Source organism: Polypterus senegalus, chromosome 6 (genome assembly GCF_016835505.1).
Source record: "Polypterus senegalus isolate Bchr_013 chromosome 6, ASM1683550v1, whole genome shotgun sequence".
NCBI classification, from domain to species: Eukaryota; Metazoa; Chordata; class Cladistia; order Polypteriformes; family Polypteridae; genus Polypterus; species Polypterus senegalus.
Window position 1 is genome coordinate 189,571,398 of NC_053159.1, and position 25,103 is coordinate 189,596,500.

General features: G+C 41.9%; 1 protein-coding gene across 1 annotated transcript in view; it reads right to left on the reverse strand.

Annotated features, from left to right (window-relative positions):
• The window catches only part of itga4 (integrin alpha 4), a 191,297-nt gene that overhangs the window by 88,061 nt on the left and 78,133 nt on the right, over nt 1-25,103 (reverse strand). Inside the window, exons 11-13 of the mRNA XM_039757752.1 lie at nt 22,096-22,190; nt 17,322-17,412; nt 12,138-12,183 (exon numbers count right to left, since the gene is read on the reverse strand). Of these exons, the coding sequence (XP_039613686.1) occupies nt 12,138-12,183; nt 17,322-17,412; nt 22,096-22,190 (232 nt within the window). The remainder of the gene's footprint in view (nt 1-12,137; nt 12,184-17,321; nt 17,413-22,095; nt 22,191-25,103) is intronic.

Consider the following 25,103-nt stretch of genomic DNA (forward strand, 5'->3'; position numbering starts at 1 on the left):
GAGGAAACCCACGCAGACATGGGAGAACATGCAAACTCCACACAGGGAGGACCTGGGAAGTGAACCCAGGTCTCCATACTGCGAGGCAGCAGCGCTACCACTGCGCCACCATGCCGGCCCAATCTTTAGAAATTACACGGGGAATTCCCCCTAACCCTTAATCTGTGCTCTCTGTCTGTTCATTTTGTTACAAAGTGTATGGGATTTGAGGCATTTTGGGAAAATCTACACAATAAAGAATATAACAGGGGGAAAATAGGGTCAGCACCGTACAACCCCACACGACAAAACACCCTCCTCGGCATCTGGATGTGACACTCGGTGCCCACTGTTCGACTGTCAGGCTGCCCTCCCTCATGTGGAAAACTCATCTCAGATAAAGGAGCATTGGAATCATCGGATGGAAAGATTCCATCATCAGATTGGACGGCCAGTACAGACTCCACTGTAGAAAACCCCGCAGCGGGTAGGCAGCCAATGGCCGAGGTCTCCGGGACTATTTTTGACTTCCTCTTGTATAATTGTAATCTCCACTGTTGTCAATTGGTTGAAGTTCACAGATTAATTATTGGACAGGTATTGTTGGTTTCCATTTATGTTTTATTCAGTTTCTGCCTTGTCATCTGTGTGTTTTAATAAATCTGCATTTATATGTCTGCCAGTTCTGTATTTAGTGATTAGTATGACCTATATGTGTATTTTAACTGAGAACTGCTCACAGCGCACTGCATCTGCCCTCAGTGATGAGTACTACTGTATATACTCACGGATAAGTTCTCCTGCGGATAAGTCAGGACTTGATTTTGCCATATAATTTCTGGAATTTATATATAATATGCTATGCTACCATGGATGTCTGTTTGTCCAGGATTTTAAATCACCTGTAGCTCGCAAACCGTCTGACTTATTGACCTGAAATTTGGTACACATATACTACGTGACATCTACTATCTGCTTTCGGGGTGAGGATTTAACTCCCAGATTAATCCTCTTTATATTTTTATATTAATTTATTGTAGAATCCACTCTCGGCAGCAGCCAGCAGGGCGGCTGTGTGGCGCATGCTTATGGGTGCCGGTCTCATTCCTACCACCTTCACAGTCACTTCCCCTACCTCCATATATTTTAAATCGTTCTTGAGGCAGATTGAAGACCAGAGTGCCAACTTAAGTGAAAAATTAAAGAAAACATACTAAGTAATTGCAGCACAAACACTGTCTTAATCAGTTTTAACGTGAAAAGATGCAGACAAAAGAAGAGAAGAAGTGGGCCGCTAGGGTGGAGAAAAGAAGAGCTGCTCAGGAAGCAGCAAGTGCATCAACCTCTGAGCAAACTAATGATACATGTACAGAGAAAGAGGAGGAAAACTGTGAATGCTCAAGTCAAGTGTATTTATTGTACATTATCGTGCTGTGCGCCATAACTGGTATTTTATAATGTCGGTTGTATAAGTACAAGTCACACTATTGGTCCAGGAGATTACACTATGCTAACATCCACCTGAGAGAGTAACCACAGAGCACACGGCCTTTTTTTTCTATATATTGTGCCTATGTGACTACACGGTGATACCCGAACTATTCTGAAGCGACGTTTGCAATGTTTTGCGTTTTTTGTATCTCACACCCTCATATACCTTTATCGTAAGAGCATCCCTTATCTACGATGGAGCGTTAGATCAGAAGAAAATATGAATTTGGGTTTTAAATTAAACATCATTGAAATAGCGAAACAAATTGGTAACTGCGCTGCTGCAACAAAATTTGATGTGTCTGAGAAACGTATGAGAGATTGGAGGAGGCAAGAAAATGTAAAAAAAAAAAAATTAAGTGTCGTATTTTTGAACGGGCGTATAAGTCGGGGTCTGATTTTATGATCGCTTTTTTGGGTTTCGAGACCCGACTTACATGTGAGTATATACGGTATACAAAAAAATAATAATAATTTGCACCGGCATGTGATGTCTGTGTCCTTCAGAGTATTTTCCTGTGGTGTCTAATGCCTATGACTTGGCCTTGCATGGCCAGCACAGGCCCTCCTGTCTCACTGTGGTTCACACTGGCCTACATGTTCATGCATGATAAATGAGAAATGATACAGAGTGAGTCCGAGTTTACCGTTTGAGTAAAGTTATCACCACTTCATGTGCTGCACTATCACTAGTAGCACAATCCACTGCATAAGGCAGTCACTGAGCAAAACTGTCATTGACAGGACAAATGGCTTTCCTCGTCACGCGACTCACTTTTAGACAGATGCGATCTGCCACTCTACAGGAAAAGGAATATTTTTGTGGAAAAAACAGAACTGATATTTTTTTATACAAATTGATTAACATTGGGGCTGCTGTTGTAAAAGATAGGTTATGCAGAAGTCCGGCCATACAAATACTCGATTATTATGGCAACCAAAAGGGATGTCGCACCACCAACATCAGCAATACTTTCTGGCCCCCAACTTCCCATGTCCCTGCCTCCCATTGTGTATTCATATCTCACATTTCTACTTCCTCTGTATAATACTTTACAATACAATGTGGTAATGTGAGGTCTGCGGCTGATTGCCTTTTTAAATACTAGGGGGCTCTCGCTTCGCCTGCGCTACATGCTAGCCTCTTTGCGGTTCTACCAATCACGTATGGGGACGCGGATGTACAATTTAAACAGATTTTTATTTTCATGGGAATTATTACATATTTTTACATTACAGCAAATAATTAACCATAGTAAAAAAGAGTAAAATGTAATAATTTGAATGTAAATTATGTTTCATGTTGCGTTAGAGATATTCATTGCGTAATACGATTTTGTTCTGTTTGGCTCTGAAATTAACACACAAATACTTTTTAAACTGACACTTTTACTGTAAAACTTCAGTAAAAACAATATTTAGAATTAACCTTTCTTCAATATTGCATTGAATTTTGATCCCGTGTTTGGACATTCATCGTGACAATGCAACACATAACTGCCCGTGAGTGAATTTCGTTTCTTTCTCTCTAATTAGTAAACCGACGTTTTCTAATGTTTGTCCCTGTGATTTGTTAATTGTTATTGTAAAAGCTATTCTAACGGGAAACTGTAAATATTTTAATACGAATGGCATATGAAGATCTCTTTTGGTGTCTAATGTTAGATGTACTACATTACCTTTCTTGTCGCCTGTTCAAATTTGACATGTCAGAATTGTTCGACCAATTTTCAGTACAACTAATCTTGTCCTATTCCATAGCCCATCACTAAGATATAAATTACGGAATAACATTAAAATACTTCCTTCATTCAACAGCAATTCAGCCAGTGGAATACCAGACGGTGTTAACGCTTGTAGATATTCTTTGTGATATTGTAAGTTGATGTTTTCATCTTCTGCACCATCACCACCAACTGTTTCAGTAGAGTCTATTGATATGTATTTATCCAATTTGACGTGTCACTGATCGACAATTTTCACATTAATTTGTTTGACTTTATCATTTCTCGGTGCTAGGATTGCCCATGCACTCATTTCTTCTGTTGATAACCCTTCGGGATGAAATTCTTCAATAAGATTTGGACATAATGCGTCTTCTTTATTGGGAACTTTTATAAGAGCTGAGAGAGCAGGAACTGTGTCTGTCAAAAGCATTCAAACGAATGAGAGGTGAGAGGACCGGGGGTGTGGGCCGTTAACCAGAAATGGTGGAGAGAAGGGCGGGACTTGAAAAACTCACATGGCATTAGTCTCGTCTCAACAACAACAACAACAATATTTATTTATATAACACATTTTCATACACTCAATGTAGCTCAAAGTGCTTAACATGATTTTCTTTTAAAATAGAGATACTGATTTTAATTAGTAACAGATAACATTCCATACGGTCAAGTCAAATTTAACCATTCAAAGCAACTCTATAAAAGGAGCAAGAAAACAGGGGTATACTTTTCCCTGAAATAGAAGCTTATTACAAAATGTTATTAATTAGAAGATCTTGCCATATTTTTAAAAAGTTTTGAGCAGATCCTCTCGATTGTGAAATTTCTTATGTTCCATCTCGCGGGACTTAAAAATATCTTCAAAAAAGTCTTGTCACGTCACTGGATTTTTTTTATATAATAGAGAGAAATAATCACCGTACTCGCAGCTTAAGGTGGTAGTGTGGTACGTGATGCGATGCAGGTGTTTCCACACTTAAGTGCACAGGTGAGGAATCGTCCGTGTCCGTAATTGATGTCGGGGGGCGGCTAATCGCCACACCTGTTCTACGTCCTCAAATATAAGATGAGAAGCACGAGTGCAAGAAGGGGGGATAAGAAAGGGAATGAAAATGGAGAGAGAGGTTAGAATGCGGCTGACGAGCAGTCTTGGTGTAGACGATCTGACCACCTAGAGGGAAAAGGCAGCATGAATAGGGGCCCCAGAAAGGAGTGTGGGTTGTGGCGCTCTAGGGGCTGGTTGGCCACACTGAACAATGGTGTGGAGTGGGACTAGCATGGCTGATCACCCCCCCAGGCACTACGAGTGCATGAAGGATGATGGGTGAAGTGCCAGCCTCGGACGGTCTGGCTGCGCTGTGAAGAGGCAGCCAAGACGGGGGTCAGGAGATGAAGCTCGTGGCTGTGCGAGTGATGGGTGAGCCGGGGAGACAAAGAAGGAGGTGGTCTGGGAGCCACTGAACTGACTGCATTTTTAACCTTCATTTTTAACGGATTGATTTCTTGTATTTTTATCCCCCACTATGCACTTGTTTTTATGGATTACTAGCAAAATACCCGCCATGCGAGAAGTAGTGTGTTAAAGAAGTTATGAAAAAGAAAAGGAAACATTTAAAAAAAAACGTAACATGATTGTCAATGTAATTGTTTTGTCACTGTTATGAGTGCTGCTGTCATATATATATATATATATACACACACACACATATAAACATATACTGTATACATATACATATATACATATATACATATGTACATATACACATATCTACTGTATATATACAGTATATACATATACATATCTACATATATATACAGTGGTACCTTGGTATACGTCTGCTTTGGAATAAGTCCAACTTGGTATATGTCCTGTTTGGACACGAAAAATTTTGCTTGGTATACGACCTTTGTTTGGAATACGACTCACGTGCTAACCTTGTTTACCCCTCTCGAGACAAAGCCACGACTGCCCACGAGCGTTAGTGCGCCACTTGCTAGCATTCAGTGAACAACTCACGCTATAACTCTCTTTGAACTTTCACGTGTGTGATATAGCGGGCCCACAGTTCCTGTCAAAGTCCAGCTTTAAAATAAATAATCACCTCGCTCGCAGCTTGGTGAGGGGGCGTGGTGGTTATGTGGCTGAAGGTTGTCAGGGCGATTCGCAATGTGGGCGTCTCTCACCAAAGCGCACTTGTGAGGGACCGTCCGCATTCATGATTGTTCCTGGGGCTGCTTATCTTGATAAACAGAAGTGTGAGTCAGCTAGAAGGGCAGTAAAAAGAAAGAACGGACGAGAGGATGAGTGAGTGAGAGAGAGAGGGCTGCTTATCTTGATAAACAGAAGCGCAAGTTGGGTTGAAGGGGAGTAAAAAGAAAGAAGCAGGGGGGGCCACCAGGTAAAAAGGCACTGGGCTCATTCTTGTTTTTTTTATTTTTTTATTTTTAAAGAATGCTTCCTGCTGTATTTTAACTTTGTTGTTTTTAAGAAGACTTTTTTCTATTGTTTTTAACCTCCACGTTTCACTTCTGATTTTATGGATTATTTATTGGAACTTTGGAGACTGAACTTTAATTTGAACACCTTGTTTTGTTAATCTATACTAATAAAAGGCAAAGCCCTCACTGACTCATTACTAATTCTCCAACTTCCCGTGTAGGTAGAAGGCTGAAATTTGGCAGGCTCATTCCTTACAGCTTCCTTACAAAAGTTGGGCAGGTTTCATTTCAAAATTCTAAGCATAATGGTCATGACTAGAAGCTATTTTTCTCCATTTACTGTAATGGAGTTAAGCTCGAAAGCCGTGTGGGGTGGAGTTTCGTGTGACATCATCACGCCTCTCACGTACTTACGCAGTACATAGAAAACCAGGAAGAGCTCCAAAAAGCACTTAAGAAAACATGCATTATATAATTAAGAAGGCAGCGAAACAATTAGAAGCGAGTCGAGTGACATATAAAACCATATTCAGCGTCTCACGTGAACTGACGCAGTGCGCAGACAAAAAGCAACAGTTCCAAAGAGTGCTGAACAAAAACCGAATTACACCGCTACACTCAAATAGATAAACCATACGCCGTGGCACAATAGTAGAGGCTTTGCCTCTAGCGCCGACGTCCGAGGTTCGATTCTAGAGAGGGGATGCACTGAGTATGTACACGCGCATTTTTATTCATTTTACCTTCGCATCCCCTTGGTTTGAGACGTATGAAAAAATATGCGGTTAACGCAGAAAGATAGATCACCAATTGAAGCTTTATGAATAATGGATACTTTATTCGCGATCAATGATTGTTTTGGTAAAGCCATACTCAGTGTATTCATTAGATGAACGGTAAAAAAGTAAGAGCGAGTGGAGGATGACTTATTGAGGCACGCAGGCAAATACACAATAGCACGCTCGCTCGATGTACTGTAGTGCGCGTCAAGATCTGAATTGCGCAATCACATTCGAAAAAATATTTCTTTTCAAGTTCTATTTAGTCCATATGTGTTAAACTCAAGGCCCACAGGCCACATCCGGCCCGGCGTGTAATTAAATCCGGCTAGCGAGATCATTTTATATACTGTATTATTGTTATTAATGGCCCGGGGAGATGAAGCTCTGGTAACATAATAAACTACAGATACCATAATGCAGAGCTTCAGCTGCCTTGCCGAACACTTACTGCGTTAATCAAGTCTAGCTTATGATGCTGCAAGTTATTGCGAAGCTAGCTCACACGATGCCAAAGAGAAAAGGTGATTCTGAACATAGAGCCTTTAAAAACCGATGGGAGGCTGAGTATATGTTTACTGACATTGCCGGTAAACCCGTGTGTCTTATTTGTGGAGCTAATGTGGCTGTAATTACAGAATTTAATCTAAGACGGCACTATGACACAAAACATCATGATAACATGAAAGACCTGAATGAAATGCACAAGATACAGAAAGGAGAAGAGTTAAAGAAGAATCTGACACTTCAGCAGACGTTTTTACACAAAGTGATTTCAAGTGAAGCTACTTTTATGGGAGACATAAATGCACCAGTGCAACTTGCCCCACTTTCCCTGTTGAAAAGTAATGTTGAACCAAGTCGGCACAACGGTGTTCCCAAATACGCATTTTGCTGATAAACTGAGTGCACTGCGCACTGAGTTCGCACCGCGCTTTGGTGACTTTGAAAAACAAAAAAAGAATTTTGAGTTGTTTCGAAACCCATTTGCCGTCGATGTGGAAACTGCGCCTGTGCAGACTCAGATGGAGGTGACTGAGCTGCAGTGTAATGGCACACTGAAGGCAGAGTACGATACTGCAGGGCCCGCACAGTTTATTCACTCCATTCCTGCAGAAATGCTCAGCTCCGTCTACATGCGGCTCGAACCTTGTGCATGTTTGGGACCACATATCTGTGTGAGAAGCTCTTCTCAGTCATGCTTCTGCCACCCCCAGCAACAGTTGCTCACACCCCAAAGACTGTATATATGTGTATATATATATATATATATATATATATATATATATATATATATATATATATATATATATATATATGTGTGTGTGTGTATATGAATGTGTGTATATGTAGATATGTATATATATATATGTATATATATATGTGGATGTATGTGTATATATGTATGTGTATATATATATATATATATATATATATATATATATATATATATATATATATATATATATATATATATATATATATGCCAGCAACACTCATGACAATGACAAAACAATTACATTGTCAATCATGTTACGTTATTAATAAAATGTTTCCTTTTCTTTTTCATTACTTCTTTAACACTACTTCTCCGCTGCGAAGCGCGGGTATTTTGCTATTGTTTTAATAAAAGCACTTTGCACTTTTTCACCATCCCCTTGCTTTACCGATGAGGTTAGCAGTGAGGCACGTTACCGACAGTGTAGGGTTCAAGGGCTCCCCGGCAGCAGACAGGAGCATACAGCAAACCTGCATCGTCACAACGTGATTTTGTGTTTTTTTCATGTAAATTTGAATTGATTGCTGAAAAGTATGACGGTGGCATGCGTATCCGGGACATGGCTGTTGCATACCATTTGCAGAGAATGACAGTATCTACGATTGTGAAAAACAAAGATGTTATTAAAAAGTAAAGTGAGATAAAATTTTCATTTATTTCATCTAATTGCTTTTGTATTTATGTATTTTAGTATTTAGCAGTGTTTAAATTATTTTATACAACCCCATCAAAGTATAATATGCCAATAGCAATAGGATTTTTTTTTCAGGTGTACGGATTAATCATTTTCCCATTATTTCTTATGAGAAAAATTTGTTTGGTATACGTCCTGTTTGGTATAAGTCAAAGGGTCTGGAACGAATTAAGGACGTATACCAAGGTTCCACTGTATATACATATATATACACATACATAGACATACATACAGATAAATATACATTGTCACACACGTGTGCATGGGAAGCAGCTGAAGGGCTTAGACAATACTGTTTATACATCTGCCCAGGGGGGGGCGGGGTACGCTGACGCTCTTTCTGAGTTCTCTGCAGGTCTTACCCGGGAAATCCCACCAGGAGCCGCCATTTCCAGGAAGGACACACCACCTCCGGTTCCGGCCCCAAGAATGAGGTCACTTCCGGTTCCGGCCCCAAGGGTGATGTCACTTCCAGTTCCGGCCCAGAGGACGACATCATTTCCGCCCTCTGAGCTATAAAGCTCACTGCCTTGCTTAGGCAGGCAGTTCTGTTTTGGACTCTGTTGTGTAAACTTGACTATGATGTCTCAAGTACGTTTGCAGCCAGGAAACCGAATTAAACGGGTGGCTGCCCCAAACCTTTTCACGCCTCAAGTCTCTACTTATTACAACATATATATACTGTCATGCACACGCGAGTAGGGGACCGCGGACAGACCTTAATACGATCACAAAGCCATACGCAAGGAGGGAGTGGCGGGGTACTAACCTTTCTCTCTTCTCTTACAGAAAAAAGACGCACCGCCGCCATGAGCCTACCTCCTTCCCGCAGTACGCTACTTCCGCCCTTCCTCTGTCCGCTACCCATGACGTCAGCAGTCCCATCATCCACCACGGCTCCTTCCCAGCATTCCTCCACTTCCGGCCCCGTCTACATAAATACTCCTTCGACGCCATCTTTGACTGTCATTCGAATACAGCTTGTTTATGTATTTTTTGACCGGGATTTTTGTTATTACTGTGGATAATTGTACAGTATACGGGGCCGGAAACCCCAAACCTTTATGTGTGTCTCTCATATCTCTTTTACAATACACACATACACATACATATATATATATATATATATATACACATACATACATATATACACACACACATATATATATATATATACACACACACACACATATATATATATATATATATATATATACACAGACACATATATACAGTACATATATATACAGATCTACATATATACACATATATATACCTGTATATACATATCTACATATATATATACACATACATACATACATACATATATACTATATATATATATATATATATCTACATATATATACTGTATATAGCAAAATCCCCGTGCTTCACAGCGGCGAAGAACTGGTTTTAAATTTTTATTAAGAAGAAAAGAAAACCTTTTTAAACTGAGGAAAAATACACCAATAACTATCTGTTAAGGATCTCTTTGTATACCACGTTGTCAGTTCAGCAGTCCGGTTGTAATATGACCAAGCTGTGCACTGAGATTACTTTTGAGAATGCAACGTATAGTTTTGTCCAAGAGGAAAGCAATGTTGCCTCAAATCAATGGCAACCTTTTGTAGGGTGTGTCCCTGAGACTTATTAATTGTCATCGTGAAGCAGAGCCTTACTGGAAATTTGAGGCATTTCAATTGAAATGGGAGATCAGAGAGTATAACGATGATCCGAGGAATACATTCAGAGTGTGGCGCTCTGCTGTTTTTTTGTGTAGCTGCCTTCACACAGCTTCTCCACTGCTTTATAAATGAACGCCTTGCTTCGCGGTTCTGTACTGTTTTATTGTTCATTTATTACGATTGTTATAGTTATTGTGTAGCTATTTGAGACTTACTTTACTGTTCAGGTACCCATTTCCTTTATTTAATCCGCGGCTTGTACGCTATTGTTTGTTCATTTATTACGATTATAGTTATTGATTGATTCCCTTCTTTAGCTGACTGCCTGCTCATATAAGGCGCTCCGTGGTTTTTTGTGAAGCAGCCTTTACACAGCTTCTCTTCTGTTTTATAAACAAACAACATATAAAGCCATCCTTTTTCCTTGCTTTGCCAAGGAAGCTGCCTTTTTATTTAATCCACGGGTTCTCCGCTGTTTTATTGTTCATTTATTATGATTATTATAGTTCTCTTTATATATCACGTTGTCTGTTCAGCACTCTGGTTGAAATATGACGAAGCTGCGCGAGCTCACTCTTGAGAATGCAATGTATAGTTGTCCAGGAGAAAAGCAATCTTGCCTGAAATCAATGGCAACCTTTTGTAGGGTCTGTCCCTGAGACTTCTTACTTCTCATCGCGCGGCAGAGCCTTACTGGAAATTGGAGGTATCTGAATTGAAATGGGAGATCAGAGGGTATAACGGGGATGCGAGGAATACATTGAGTGTGGAGAAACTCTAGAGACAGCGTGTGTATTAACTTATGGATTTTTCTGTGAGTATTTGGAGGCAGCGTGACGAAGTTGCTTCCGCAAGACTGCGTTAGCTGTGGAGCTCAGCTCGGAGCATATTCTTTTCCTACCTTGTCAATTGTGTAATGCATTTTTTGAACAGGTATGATGCATGGAAGTGATCACTCGTACTGCGTTCAGTCAGTTCACGTGAGCTGCTCTCTTATGTGATGTTGCGATGTCCACGGCTTTATTTAATGTTAGCTAAGACCCGGCACTTAAAAGTTTCTCGCTACAGCAATTTTAACTCCGTTACAAAGTGATCCAAAGTCTCGTTTATACCTTGTGTCTTCTCATTAAACTTGTATCTCGCGAATAAAGTATTCTGCGTTTTTCTTCAGCGCTCTTTGGGAGCTCTTCCTTCTTTTCTACGTACTGCGGTCACAGTCATTTCACGTGATTACGTAAGAGGAGTGATGATGTCACACGCAGCTCCGCCCCCCCACGGCCATCGAGCTAACGTTCATTACAGCATATGGAGAAAAATAGGTTCCAGTTATGACCATTACATGTAGAATTTCGAAATGAAACCTGCCCAACTTTTGTAAGTAACCTGTAAGGAATGAGCCTGCCAAATCTCAGCCTTCCACCCACACGGGAAGTTGGAGAATTAGTGACGAGTGAGTGAGTGAGGGCTTTGCCTTTTATTAGTATAGATTTATTTATGGACATATTTGGAGCCCTGCACTATGGATACCGCTTTTGGTTTTGATTAGATTCTTTTATTAATAAAAGTACGGAACGCTTTCCCCACCACCCCCTTGCTCCATGTGTGATTTTTCCCCATCTGTCAGCTCATTCGGTCATAACTATCGACGGTGTTGGGTTTGAGAGGGAGCCTGGACTGGACCAGAACTAACCTCAATACACCAGATAAGGACTCACCAGAGCATTTCTGAAGTCTGGGCAGGACGTTCCTTGCTTTATATTCAACAGTGTTATAAAATTAACTAACATTTTGTGTGTCTTTTAAATCACTTCTGCACATTGCTCAGATGTTGTGTCAACACAAACCCCTAATTCCTTTTCAGGGGCTTCTTCCTATAGCTCAGTGTCTCCCATCATGTGTTTATAATAAACGTTCCTTCGACCCGGTGTGTAGCGCCTTGCATTTTTCTACATTAAACTGCATCCTCCAAGTGCTCGACCAGGTCTGAAGATGGTCCAGGTATTTCTGATTTTTTTTTTTAACTGCCATTCCTCACATTTTCATTACAAACGAAATCAGCCTTACCTCAAAACCACCGCAGCATCAGACAAGAAGGCTCCTACCACCATATCTGCAAAAGACAACAAGATTAATGGAGTGCAGCAGTAGCACTGAGAGCCATCGAGACAATAAGCACACTTCCAAAGTGACGTAAGCTGGATGGGGCCGCACTGCTCTTCTTTTTCTTCTCTCAGCTGCTCCCATTAGGGGTTGCCACAGCGTATCATCTTCTTCCATATCTTTCTGTCCTCTGCATCTTGTTCTGTTACACTCATCACCTGCATGCCCTCTCTCACCACATCTATAAACCTTCACTTAGGCCTTCTGCTTTTTCTCTTCCCTGGCAGCTTTATCCTTAGCATCCTCCTCCAAATATACCCAGCATCACTCCTCTGCATATGTCCAAACCAACGGAATCTCGCCTCTCTGACTTTTTCTCCCAACCGTCCAACTTGAGCTGACCCTCTAATGTCCTCATTTCTAATCCTGTCCATCCTCGTCACACCCAATGCAAATCTTAGCATCCTTGACTCTGCCACCTCCAGCTCTCTCTCCTACTTTCTGGTCAGTGCCACCGTCTCTAACCCATATAACACAGCTGGTCTCACTACCATCCTGTAGACCTTCCCTTACATTCTTGCTGATATCCGTCTGTCACAAATCACACCTGACACTCTTCTCCACCCACTCCACCCTGCCTGCACTCTCTTCTTCACTTCTCTTCCACAATCCCCATTACTCTGTACTGTTGATCTCAAGTATTTAAACTCTGACCTCCCTCTCATTCACACACATGTATTCTGTCTTGGTGGTCCTACTGACCTTCATTCCTCTCCTCTCATATCTCTACCTCTCCAGGGTCTCCTCAACCTGCTCCCTACTCTCTCTACAGATAACAATGTCATCAGTAAACATCACAGTCCGCGGGGACTCCTGTCTAATCTCGTCTGTCAACCTGTCCATCACCATTGTAAATAAGAAAGGGCTCAGAGCTGATCCCTGATGTGATCCCACCTCCGTCACTCCTACAGCAGACCTCACCACGATCACACTTCCTATCCTGTACTACTCTTACGTACATCTCTGACACTCCCGACTTCCTCATACAATACCACAGCTCCTCTCTCCTCACCTTGTGATTTGCTTTCTCCAGGTCCACAAAGACGCAATGCAACTCCTTCTGGCCTTCTCTAAACTTCCCCATCAACATCCTCAGAGCAAACATCACATCTCTGGTGCTCTTTCTTGGCATCACTAATCATCACCTCACTTCTTAACTGAGCTTCCACTACTCTTTACCATAACTTCACGCTGTGGCTCATCACTTTTATTCCCCTGTAGTTACTGCAGTCCTGCACATCCCCCTTATTCTTAAATATTGGCACCAGTACACTTCTTCTCCACTCCTCCTCATCCTCTCACTTTCCAAGATTCCATTAAACAATCTAGTTAAAAACTCCACTGCTGTCTCTCCTAAATACCTCCATGTTTCCACAGGTATGTCATCTGGACCAACGGCTTTTCCATTCTTTATCCTCTTCATCGCTGTCCTTACTTACTCCTTGCTAATCTGTTGCACTTCCTGATTCACTATCTCCACATCATCCAATCTCTTCTCTCTTTCGTTCTCTTCATTCATCAGCCTTTCAAAGTCCTCTTTCCATCTTTATCCTTTATCACCCTAACCTGCTGCTCATCTTTCCCAGCTCGGCCCCTCTCTGTAGTCCACCGGTCCTTTTCTCCCTCCTTAGTGCCCAACCTCTCATGCAACTCATCATATGCCTTTCCTTCAGCATTCGCCACCTCTCTCTTCACCTTGCGCCTTATCTCCTTGTACTCTTGTCTACTTTCTGCATCTCTCTGACTATTCCACTTCTTCTTTGTCATCCTCTTCCTCTGTATACTCTCCTGTATTTCCTCATTCCACCACCAGGTTTCCTTTTCCTCCTTCCTCCTTCCAGATGTCACGCCAAGCACCCTTCTTGCTGTCACCCTTACTACATCTGTTGTAGTTTCCCAGCTGTCTGGTAACTCTTCACTGCCACCCAGTGCCTGTCTCACAACCTCCCTAAAGTCAACCTGCTCTAAAGGTGCCAAATACGAAACACTAAAGTGGCCCTTGGTATGTACATGATGTCCAGGAACTGTTCCATCGTTGCACCCTGTCTTCCCTATAACCCTGGTATGGATGGATGACTCCCTGATGGTGAGGAAGGCAAACCGAACAGGAACTTGCATCTAATTGTACTAACAACTTTGGTCCTCTAGAGGGGGAACTGAGCAGCATTACATATAACGTCACAGAGCACTCTCAGGCCAACTTAATCAAGTTCAGAGAGAGGGATAGGGGAACAGACTCCATCCCAGCATGCAATGGGCTCAAGGCAGAAACCAATCCTGAAAACGAAGCCAATCCATTCCTGGATCAACTTGCACAATCTAAAGTGAACTTTTGCTCCTGTCTCAGATTTTCAGTTCTGTTCAGAGTTCCTGTCTTGATTTTTGGGTCTGATTAACATCACTCTTTCCAGTACTTTGTGATCTTTCATGTTTATTCCTGGCTTGGGAATGGACCAAGAGTGCCCCATACAGACCAAACCTGTGATAAACTGGCAGTCAGTGTGGCATTGGCCACTGCCTTATACTTGATACATTGCAATGTTCATATTGCTTATTACACATCAATACTGCTGCTACTTCTATGTCTTGTCTTTGCACAATGTCTTGTCTTGTTTGTGTTTAAATTTTAATTTTTAAATTTTAATTTCAATTTTAAATAAAAATTCTAATTCTAATTTTATTTTAATTTTTTTATTTGCACTTCATGTTGTTACACTGTGGAACCTGAGCTACGCAATTACGTCTATCTGTACTGTATACTTGTATATGGTTGAGATGACAATAAAGTTCGCTTCGACTTTGACTTGATGACACTGGGCTGCTCTATGGCTCCCTCTACAGGCAACCTTGGAATGAACAAAGTGAATTCACAAAATGGATAGATTTATGGATTGATATTTAAATAAATTTGTAGAGCAACTCAAACATTGAAAAAGGCAAAGAAACCAAATGTCTCAAAACAGACAGCAGATGGAGGCTGAGGTGCAGGGCTGCCAATGTGGCTGCTGTTCTTAATATCTGACTGGAAGAACTGCCTAACGGCTACGGCCCCCATAGTCACCCATATTCCATTAACAACATAACGCTATCCTGCCTGTCACATCTTCACTATGTCTCAGTGATTCTTCCCCCCTCCAGTATGAGTTCATCCAAACTCCACATTAATGTACACCAGGATTTCCTGCTCTCTTGGGCTTAAAGGACAAATCAGGTCAAAGAGCAATTTAGGATTGGGGATATAAGGAGGACCACCGCACCACAGGTCTCCCTGCCAAGGAGGAGGAAAAGGGAAAGAATTCCAGGAAGCTTGGAAAAAAAAACGCCCAACAGTACTGGGAAGGCTAGAAACTACAGCAAGATGAGAAACCTGGGGGGAAGTGGCGTAAACATGCAGATATAATGAAGCGGCAATCCGGACACCAAACAAACTGGGAAAAGTGATCAGGAAAAAGAGGAAAGGATCTGGGAATTCCGCTGACTTAACCAGTTTGAGGAACAGGCAAAAACGAGAGGTAAACATACGGTCAACGCGGCCAAGTTGGTGAGCGGCTGAACGGAAATAACCACCTTAGCAATGGCTGTCAAACAACATACAGTACTGAAGATGTGCCAAAACAGAAATGTGCTATATGGGGAACAATTAGATAAATAGATAGGAAAGGAAATATACATATATAAAAGATGCAAATTACTGTCACTATATACCAAGAAAAGTAGATTAGAACGACATCATAAAGTAAAAGGAAGGACAGATAGATAGATAGATAGATAGATAGATAGATAGATAGATAGATAGATAGATAGATAGATAGATAGATGTGAAAGACACTATATAATAAGACAGATACATGTAGTATATAACAGACAGCCCGTAATGCACTATATAATTTACAGTTACAATGAAGTGGCAATATATGACAGACAATTGTAAAAGGCTCAATAAAACAGGTAAATTGATATATAGGAAAGCCACCATACAATAAACAGATAGAAACATCACTATATCATAGACAGACAGTTAGAAATAAAGTCAATATTTAATACAGAGAAAAGCAGAATAACATAGATAGCTCTATGATGGCACTATTTAATAAACAGAAAGGAAAGTCACTATTTAAAAGATAATTGGATAGGAGAGGCACTATATAACTGATGGTCACATGCATTGAGGGAGCTGCTTATGCTCGGTCCTCTGAGATGAAGCATGCAGATGTGTCAATCAAAGTGCCACTCACTGATTGTCTCTGTATGCGCCAGTTTGGCCATTGCCCAGCTTTCACTGCTCCCAAACAAGTCACCTGATTGGTAAGTGCCTCTGTCATTCAATGACACACACTGAATGCCACGGAGGGCATCTACAGTATTGTTTGGGCATTGTGTGTGTGTGTGCTCAGTGTCCCATGACTGTAAAGGGTCCTTTTTCCAATCCACCCCACTTCCCCACCCCTTTTAAAGAGAAATAATGCAGTGTATGAGGGCTGAAATGCCCAAATGAGCAAAGAGAGATCCCCGCATTTCATAAAAAAAAGAGTCATGCACCATAATCAAATGTGAGAAATACCGCGCATTATTAAACTGCTCGACATCCTTGCTATACACTATTAAAAAGTATAAGCAGTTCTCTGTTATGTAGATAAATCACCCTGGGTCCAAGCGAAGGTCTTAATCCAGCCTTGCTCAAATGATGGCACATGCTTTAACTCCCAGCCCCATTACTGTCTGTTGGGACATTTCACGTTCCTTGCATGTCTCTATCCTGGGCACATCCAAATGTATCCCACATATCAAACGGGTGCAAATGAGGTGAACTGGCAGCTACACATTGTAGCTGAGTGTGGGTGGGCCTGTGATGAGCTGCTACTCTGTCCAGTGTTGGTTCCTGCCAGGCACCTGATGTTACTAGGATAAGCTCCAGCTTCCCAGAGGGTATAAAAAAAAAGAAGAAAGATTCACTGGCTGCAAAAGACGGGCGCACATTGGGTGGGTCTTCGGCTTTACTCTGTCAGGCCTCTTTGTTCTAATGAAAGGCATTATATAAATGCAGCACTTGAGGTTTGGGAAGTCTTAGCAACATAACGTGATGCCTACCTGGATACCCGTTGTCATCCACGTCCACACCTCCTGCCACAGACTGGCCAAACATCTTAAAAGGGTGTCCAAGGGTCTCTCCAGTAATTCTCTGGAATTAAAAAGAAGAAATTAGATAGCTAGATGTGAAAGACACGATATAATAGATAGATAGATAGATAGATAGATAGATAGATAGATAGATAGATAGATAGATAGATAGATAGATAGATAGTGTAGTTGGCAGTATAGATAGATAGATAGATAGATAGATAGATAGATAGATAGATAGATAGATAGATAGATAGATAGATAGAAAAGGTGCTATATAATAGATAGATAGATAGGGCACTATGTAATGTACAGACAGATAATTCCAGAGTGTTAGGTGGCCTTCAGGTGGCCTGTGGACTGATCTGCTGCTTTTGTCACAGATGTCCCCCTAAACCCCATCTACTCGATGTCAATCTACAGACTCCCAACTTCAGCCCAGCACACCCTGATTAGAGATGCTGATTGGCTGAGGTGTTTATCAGTCATTTCAGCCATCACCGCCCCTCCTCAATCCGGTGTCTCTTCTTGGTGTCCTGCTGTGACACTCAGTGCCACTATTCTTAGTCAAGTTGTTGTCATGCCAATGGAGAGCCATCTGAGATAAAGGGTACCTTGACATCAAAGGATAGGAAGATTTTGTCATTTGATTAGACGGCTAGCACAGACTTTCCTGTTAAATGACCAGACAGGATATATGAGTGCCAGTGGGCCAAGGTCCCCTGTACTCTGACTGTTTCTTGCTTTGTCTGTTCTTGCTGACTGCGGACCCCTCAGGTTTCTTTTCTCCTTTAATTCTGACGACTTTGTTTTGGTTTTCCTCTCCTTTGCTGGCCGTGGCTCACTAACATTAGTGGACTTGTTATGGTCGGCGTCCATTTCTATTGCTCAGCTTTGTGTGTTTGACCCTGTTTGTCTTTTTCTGTGGCATTTCTACTGTAGTTTGCTCCAGCACTCTGAGCCCCTCACTCAGTACAGGCTGGCATACTAAAACTAAGCTGAGGTCTCAGTTCCCATGGCTTGCACCCCAGCATGCGAATGACGGCTCGAACCTGAGAAGTCCACTTTTGTAGACCATCACATTTCACCGTGTTGACCTGATGCATGGCTGACAACTTCATTAACGACCATCCGCTTCACCTCTGACTCATTGTCTCTTTTGTGTGTCTCAGTGACCTTATTAACACTAGAATTACCAGAGCCTACGAAAAAACTCGTAATTCCGCCCCACCTTAAACTGCTTCTTAAATCCCTTCACACCTCTCCGCCAGCGCCCTTTGTCTTCTAAATGTGCTGATAAAGAGAAGCCGGCTATTCCATCCCCCCACCAATTTAGAACGTGCACGAACTTCTCTCAGCTCAGGCCTTGATTGAGTATCTGGGAGTGAAGTGGAGTTTTAGAGCGGAAATAATAGATCGTTGTTTGGAACACACGCATTTCATGTCTGTTCCGTTTCTACAGTAATCTGTGTCAACACATTGTTAAAACAGAAACTTTTTTATATTCTAGTAGTAGATGACAAAATGTAGGCATAAACTATATAATGTATGAAGCCTGAAGTCCAAATAGCAAAGAAACATTTTCACAAGAATAACACAGTTGCACTTTTATTCAAACATATAACTGCAGAAACAAAAAGCCGCCTTAACATGCGTCATTGACACCAGTTTACTGTAACTGACTCTGTGGCTCAATAGACTCAGCCCCCGCTTGAGAATCAAGGGGTCGCGGGTTCGATCCTGCGCCCCTCCGTTTTGAGAAATAAACTGCTCTTGTCTTACTGTTTTAGAATAAAAGCATACTTTTGATTTCAGTCTGTAACAGCCGGTGCAGTTTATGATCCTTGTAAAGGTTAGCTTTTTTTTTATTCACTTTTCACTCTCTCAGTCGCGTTCAGAATCAATCCATACAACCCCATCTGACACGGCTGTTTTCACTAAAGACGCGCTATAGCTCTGCAGTGTACCACGATGCATACTAACGCACAATCACCCCCCCCCCCCCCGGTTCTGACACACAAACGCTGGCGAAGCTGCCTTCTTCGTATCTCACCGTCACTTGCTTTTCGTTTAATTGAGTGTCCCTGCCAGTCCCCGCATGTTGCTGTATGCTTTTTCTTTTGTACTACAGGACATGCAGAGGAAAGAATGGTAAAGACCTGTAACTTCGGCGCTATATGCAATCATCAGACACTCCCCATCTGCCCATGTCGTTCAAGCACAGGAACATATATTGGTGTAAAAGTATAACAAAAGTGCACTTTTTCCATCGCCTTTTCCTGTAAGAAGCAGTGTACACACTTCTCTCTATCCAGCATACAGCAACATGCGGGACTGGCAGGAACACTCAATAAAACTGAATAAAAGAAAATCAAGTGACGGTGAGATACTTAAGAAGGCAGCTTCGCCAGCGCCTGTGTGTCAGAACCAGGTGGGGCGTTAGTATGCATCGTGGTACAACGCAGAGCTACAGTATAGCGCGTCTGTATTCTGTTTCTTTGTACTCGAGGGCACGCAGAGGAGAGAATAGTAAAGAGCAGTAAGTTCGGCGCTATATGCAATCATCAGACACTCCCCATCTGCCCGTTGTTTTGTTATACTTTTCAATACTTCTTATACTGCTCAAACTGGCATGCTCAAAAAATACACGTGTAATGCCACGAAAAGTGCACGCAGACACTTCATTTCACAAACAAAACAAGTGCACTTTTATTCAAAACTACCTGTATAACCAAGAAAAAGAAAGCAAGTTACAGTAGGCGATTGATACGACACCTTGCATGGTGCAATGCTAAGAAGTGCTGATTTTCATTCCGTGCTATATGAAATCATCACATTCAAATATTAACAGTTCCCACACACCTAAGGACCGTACTTCCTACATTTACGACACGTGTACTTGTTGCAGTGTACACACCTCTCTGTGCTATGGTTTCTATTACACTGAATGAGCACCTGACACTGTACTTTCTTCCCTGGGGGAAGGTCCCGCATCAGAGAATTTCCAGTTCCTGCATAAATTCACACCCGATCTGGCGCTGTTCGTTTTCAAATAATATTGCATTAGTGCGATTATATTTTCACATATATTGTCTCTTTCTTTCAGGTGTGTAATAGAAACCACAGCATAGAGAGAAGTGTGTACACTGCTTCTTACAGGAAAAGGCGATGGAAAAAGTGCACTTGAATAAAAGTGCACTTTTGTTATACTTTTACACTAATATATGTTCCTGTGCTTGAACGACACGGGCAGATGGGGAGTGTCTGATGATTGCATATAGCGCCGAACTTACTGCTCTTTACTATTCTCTCCTCTGCGTGCCCTCGAGTACAAAAGAAACAGAATACAGACGCGCTATACTGTAGCTCTGCGTTGTACCACGATGCATACTAACGCCCCCCCACCTGGTTCTGACACACAGGCCGCTGGCGAAGCTGCCTTCTTCGTATCTCACCGTCACTTGATTTTCTTTTTATTCAGTTTTATTGAGTGTTCCTGCCAGTCCCGCATGTTGCTGTATGCTGGATAGAGAAGTGTGTACACTGCTTCTTACAGGAAAAGGCGATGGAAAAAGTGCACTTTTGTTATACTTTTACACCAATATATGTTCCTGTGCTTGAACGACATGGGCAGATGGGGAGTGTCTGATGATTGCATATAGCGCCGAAGTTACAGGTCTTTACCATTCTTTCCTCTGCATGTCCTGTAGTACAAAAGAAAAAGCATACAGCAACATGCGGGACTGGCAGGAACACTCAATAAAACGAAAAGCAAGTGACGGTGAGATACGAAGAAGGCAGCTTCGCCAGCGTTTGTGTGTCAGAACCGGGGGGGGGGGGGTGATTGTGCGTTAGTATGCATCGTGGTACACTGCAGAGCTATAGCGCGTCTTTAGTGAAAACAGCCGTGTCAGATGGGGTTGTATGGATTGATTCTGAACGCGACTGAGAGAGTGAAAAGTGAATAAAAAAAAAGCTAACCTTTACAAGGATCATAAACTGCACCGGCTGTTACAGACTGAAATCAAAAGTATGCTTTTATTCTAAAACAGTAAGACAAGAGCAGTTTATTTCTCAAAACGGAGGGGCGCAGGATCGAACCCGCGACCCCTTGATTCTCAAGCGGGGGCTGAGTCTATTGAGCCACAGAGTCAGTTACAGTAAACTGGTGTCAATGACGCATGTTAAGGCGGCTTTTTGTTTCTGCAGTTATATGTTTGAATAAAAGTGCAACTGTGTTATTCTTGTGAAAATGTTTCTTTGCTATTTGGACTTCAGGCTTCATACATTATATAGTTTATGCCTACATTTTGTCATCTACTACTAGAATATAAAAAAGTTTCTGTTTTAACAATGTGTTGACACAGATTACTGTAGAAACGGAACAGACATGAAATGCGTGTGTTCCAAACAACGATCTATTATTTCCGCTCTAAAACTCCACTTCACTCCCAGATACTCAATCAAGGCCTGAGCTGAGAGAAGTTCGTGCACGTTCTAAATTGGTGGGGGGATGGAATAGCCGGCTTCTCTTTATCAGCACATTTAGAAGACAAAGGGCGCTGGCGGAGAGGTGTGAAGGGATTTAAGAAGCAGTTTAAGGTGGGACGGAATTACGAGTTTTTTCGTAGGCTCTGGTAATTCTAGTGTTAATCCCTGATGGCATCCTTCTGCTTCTCAAGCATGGACTTTAATGTTGTAACCCGACCCTCGGATTGCTGCCTGCCTGCCGACCTGTACCTACTTGAGAGAAGGAGCGTGAGATCCCCTTCTTCCGGCCATTGTAGATGTAAACAGCGCCTGTCAGATCGTCCTCCTGTGGTGCGCCGACAGCAAGATCTGCAAGACATTTGGATTTGAAAACATCAGCACATGGCGCGAGTTAACTGCTGCGCTTTGGAAAAAAATGCTTACATGAGATTGCCCTTTAAAGTACCATTTATAAAACGAGCCTCATTAGGAGCACTGCCACCGCCACAGGCACTCGAGTGGGGGAAGCAGGACTGGCGCTCACAAGGCTTTAGTGAGTGTGAGGCACAGAGAGGCACACGTCTGCTTTGGACTCTGCTCTTGTTGTTTTGTTTTTTTAACCCAAAGAGCACAAAAGAAAGTGTGGGCTACCCAAAAACCCCCTGTGCTGTTTGCCCGTGCGTCTTTGCAATCATTTTGCAAGATGGCTATTGTGCTACCAATGGACAAGCCAGAGATCTGCACCAGCACCTGGCACCTTCTCAAGTGACTGACCTGCTGTCTCATAAAAAGGGAATTTCTCTCTAAAACTGCAAGAGAACACATAAAGAGAGAGAAAAGATACCAAAAGATAGGAACATAAGAAAGATATGAAAGGCGACGAACACAAAGGTACAATGACAGACAGACAGATAGATGTGAAAGGCATGATAGATAGATAGATAGATAGATAGATAGATAGATAGATAGATAGATAGATAGATAGATAGATAGATAGATAGATAGATAGATAGATAGATAGATAGATAGATAGATAGATAGATAGGGCACTATGTAATGTACAGACAGACAAATCAAGAATGTTAGGTGGCCTTCAGGTGGCCTGTGGACTGATCTGCTGCTTTAGTGACACTAACTTTAGGCGATTAGAGATGCTAATTGGCTGAGCTGTTTATCAGTCATTTGAGCCATCACTGCAGCTCCTCAATTCAGTGTCTCTTCTTGGTGTCCTGCTGTGCCACTCGGTGCCACTGTTCTTACTTGTCAAGCTGTTGTCATGCCAATGGAAAATCATCTGAGATAAAGGGGACCTTGACATCAAAGAATAGTTCTAAGATGAAATGGACTCAAACCCATGACACAACATCTGTAAAGCAACACCACTTTTGATTGTTCTACTCTACTCGTCTCTGCAGCATTCAGACTGATAGTGAATGACATTTGAAATGTTATTATTCTACGGATCTACAGTACATTTGAGCCCACTACAGTTGCAGTTGCAGTGAAACGACACCCCTGAAACACGTCTAGAACTGCCATTGGCTTCAATAATGAAGTGATCAGGAACATCGGCTGCAAGTACTCATCCTTGGAGAAATCAGTGATACAAACTCATAGTTCTACTTTCAGTAGGTCTTCCATTTGGGTGCTCACATCCAGCCTAAACACTAAAAGCCAATAACTTTAAGGTATCGGTGAAGGTAAACGATGCAAACTGTAAACACTTCATTTTCTAAATCAATGTTCACATTCTGAATTTTTAATGGAATCTTGGAAAGTGAGAGGATGCCTGAGGAGTGGAGAAGAAGTGTACTGTTGCCAATTTTAAGAATAAGGGGGATGTGTAGAGCTGTAGTAACTAAAGGGGGATAGAACTGATGAACCACATCATGAGGATGTTGATGGAGAAGTATAGAGAAGGCTAGAAGGAGTTGCATTGTGCCGTTGTGGACCTGGAGATAGCATATGACAGGGTGCCTTCGAGAGGAGCTGTGGTATTGTATGAGGAAGTCGGGAGTGGTATAGAAGTATGTAAGAGTTGTACAGGATATGTACGAGGGAAGTGTGACAGTGGTGAGGTCTGTGGTAGGAGTGACGGAGGTGGGATTACATCAGGGATCGGCTCTGGAAGATATGGAAGAAGATGATCCGCTGTGGCAACCCCTAACAGGAGTAGCCGAAAGACGAAGAAGATGTTCACAACCTGTGCTTTCTCAAACCATCTTCTTGAAAGACAAAATTGCTCTAAGCAGTTTCTGACACACGCTTGGTTTCATGCTTATTAGCTTCCCTAGTTAATTATGTGTAAACTCCTCCCATGATGATGCCTGTGAGCAGACCAGTGAACAGGAAATGTATTCTGACCTCAAGGAAAATAGTTCTAAGATGAAATGATCATTTCCAGTGTCCTTTCATTTTCACAAGGATGCCTCATAAACATGGAAGGCACGCTTTCTTAAATTGAAAACATTGCTACTTTAAAGTGGGCATGTTTGGTAAGTTGTAAGTCTTTTTTATTCACCTTTGGACCCGTGCACCCTTAAGCCTTTTTGTAAGCTGCAACAACAAATGAGGTATTTGTAAAATGTATTTAAAAAATGCCTTAAGAACCTGCGGTGGGCTGGCGCCCTGCCCAGGGTTTGTTTCCTGCCTTGCACCCTGTGTTGGCTGGGACTGGCGTCAGCAGACCCTCGTGACCCTGTAGTTAGAATATAAAGGGTTGGATAATGGATGGATGGATGTATGCCTTAAGAACACAATTTCAAGTGGCAAATTAATACACAGATGTGGACAAATTTATGGGTACCCTTGCAGCTCATTGAAAAGCTGCTGTATACCATATGAAACGCAATTGTCCCCTGTGTACCTGCATTCCTTTGAGATGTCATCTGTCATCGAGCAAAGCAAAGCAAGTGTGACAAGAGATCAAATGATGCTTATTCTACAAATAACCTGCACACATTTGTTGGTACCCCTAAAAAAGATCCTAAATAACTGGATGTGAGTGATTTTTCAATACACTCGCTTTCTTGAATTTGTATCACACACGTTTCCAATCGTGTCATCTGTCATTCGGCCAATTTAAATGGAGAAAAGGCGTCACTTTGCTGTTTGCTGTAATCGTGTGTCCCCACAATAATCACGCAGCAGAGAAAGCAAAGGAGAGAGTCGTCTGAGGAAATCAGAAAATAAATGATAGACAAGCATGTTAAAGGTTTCATGACAAGAACAAGCAACAAAGATGTGATGTTTGCTCTGAGGGTGTTAATGGAGAAGTAGAGA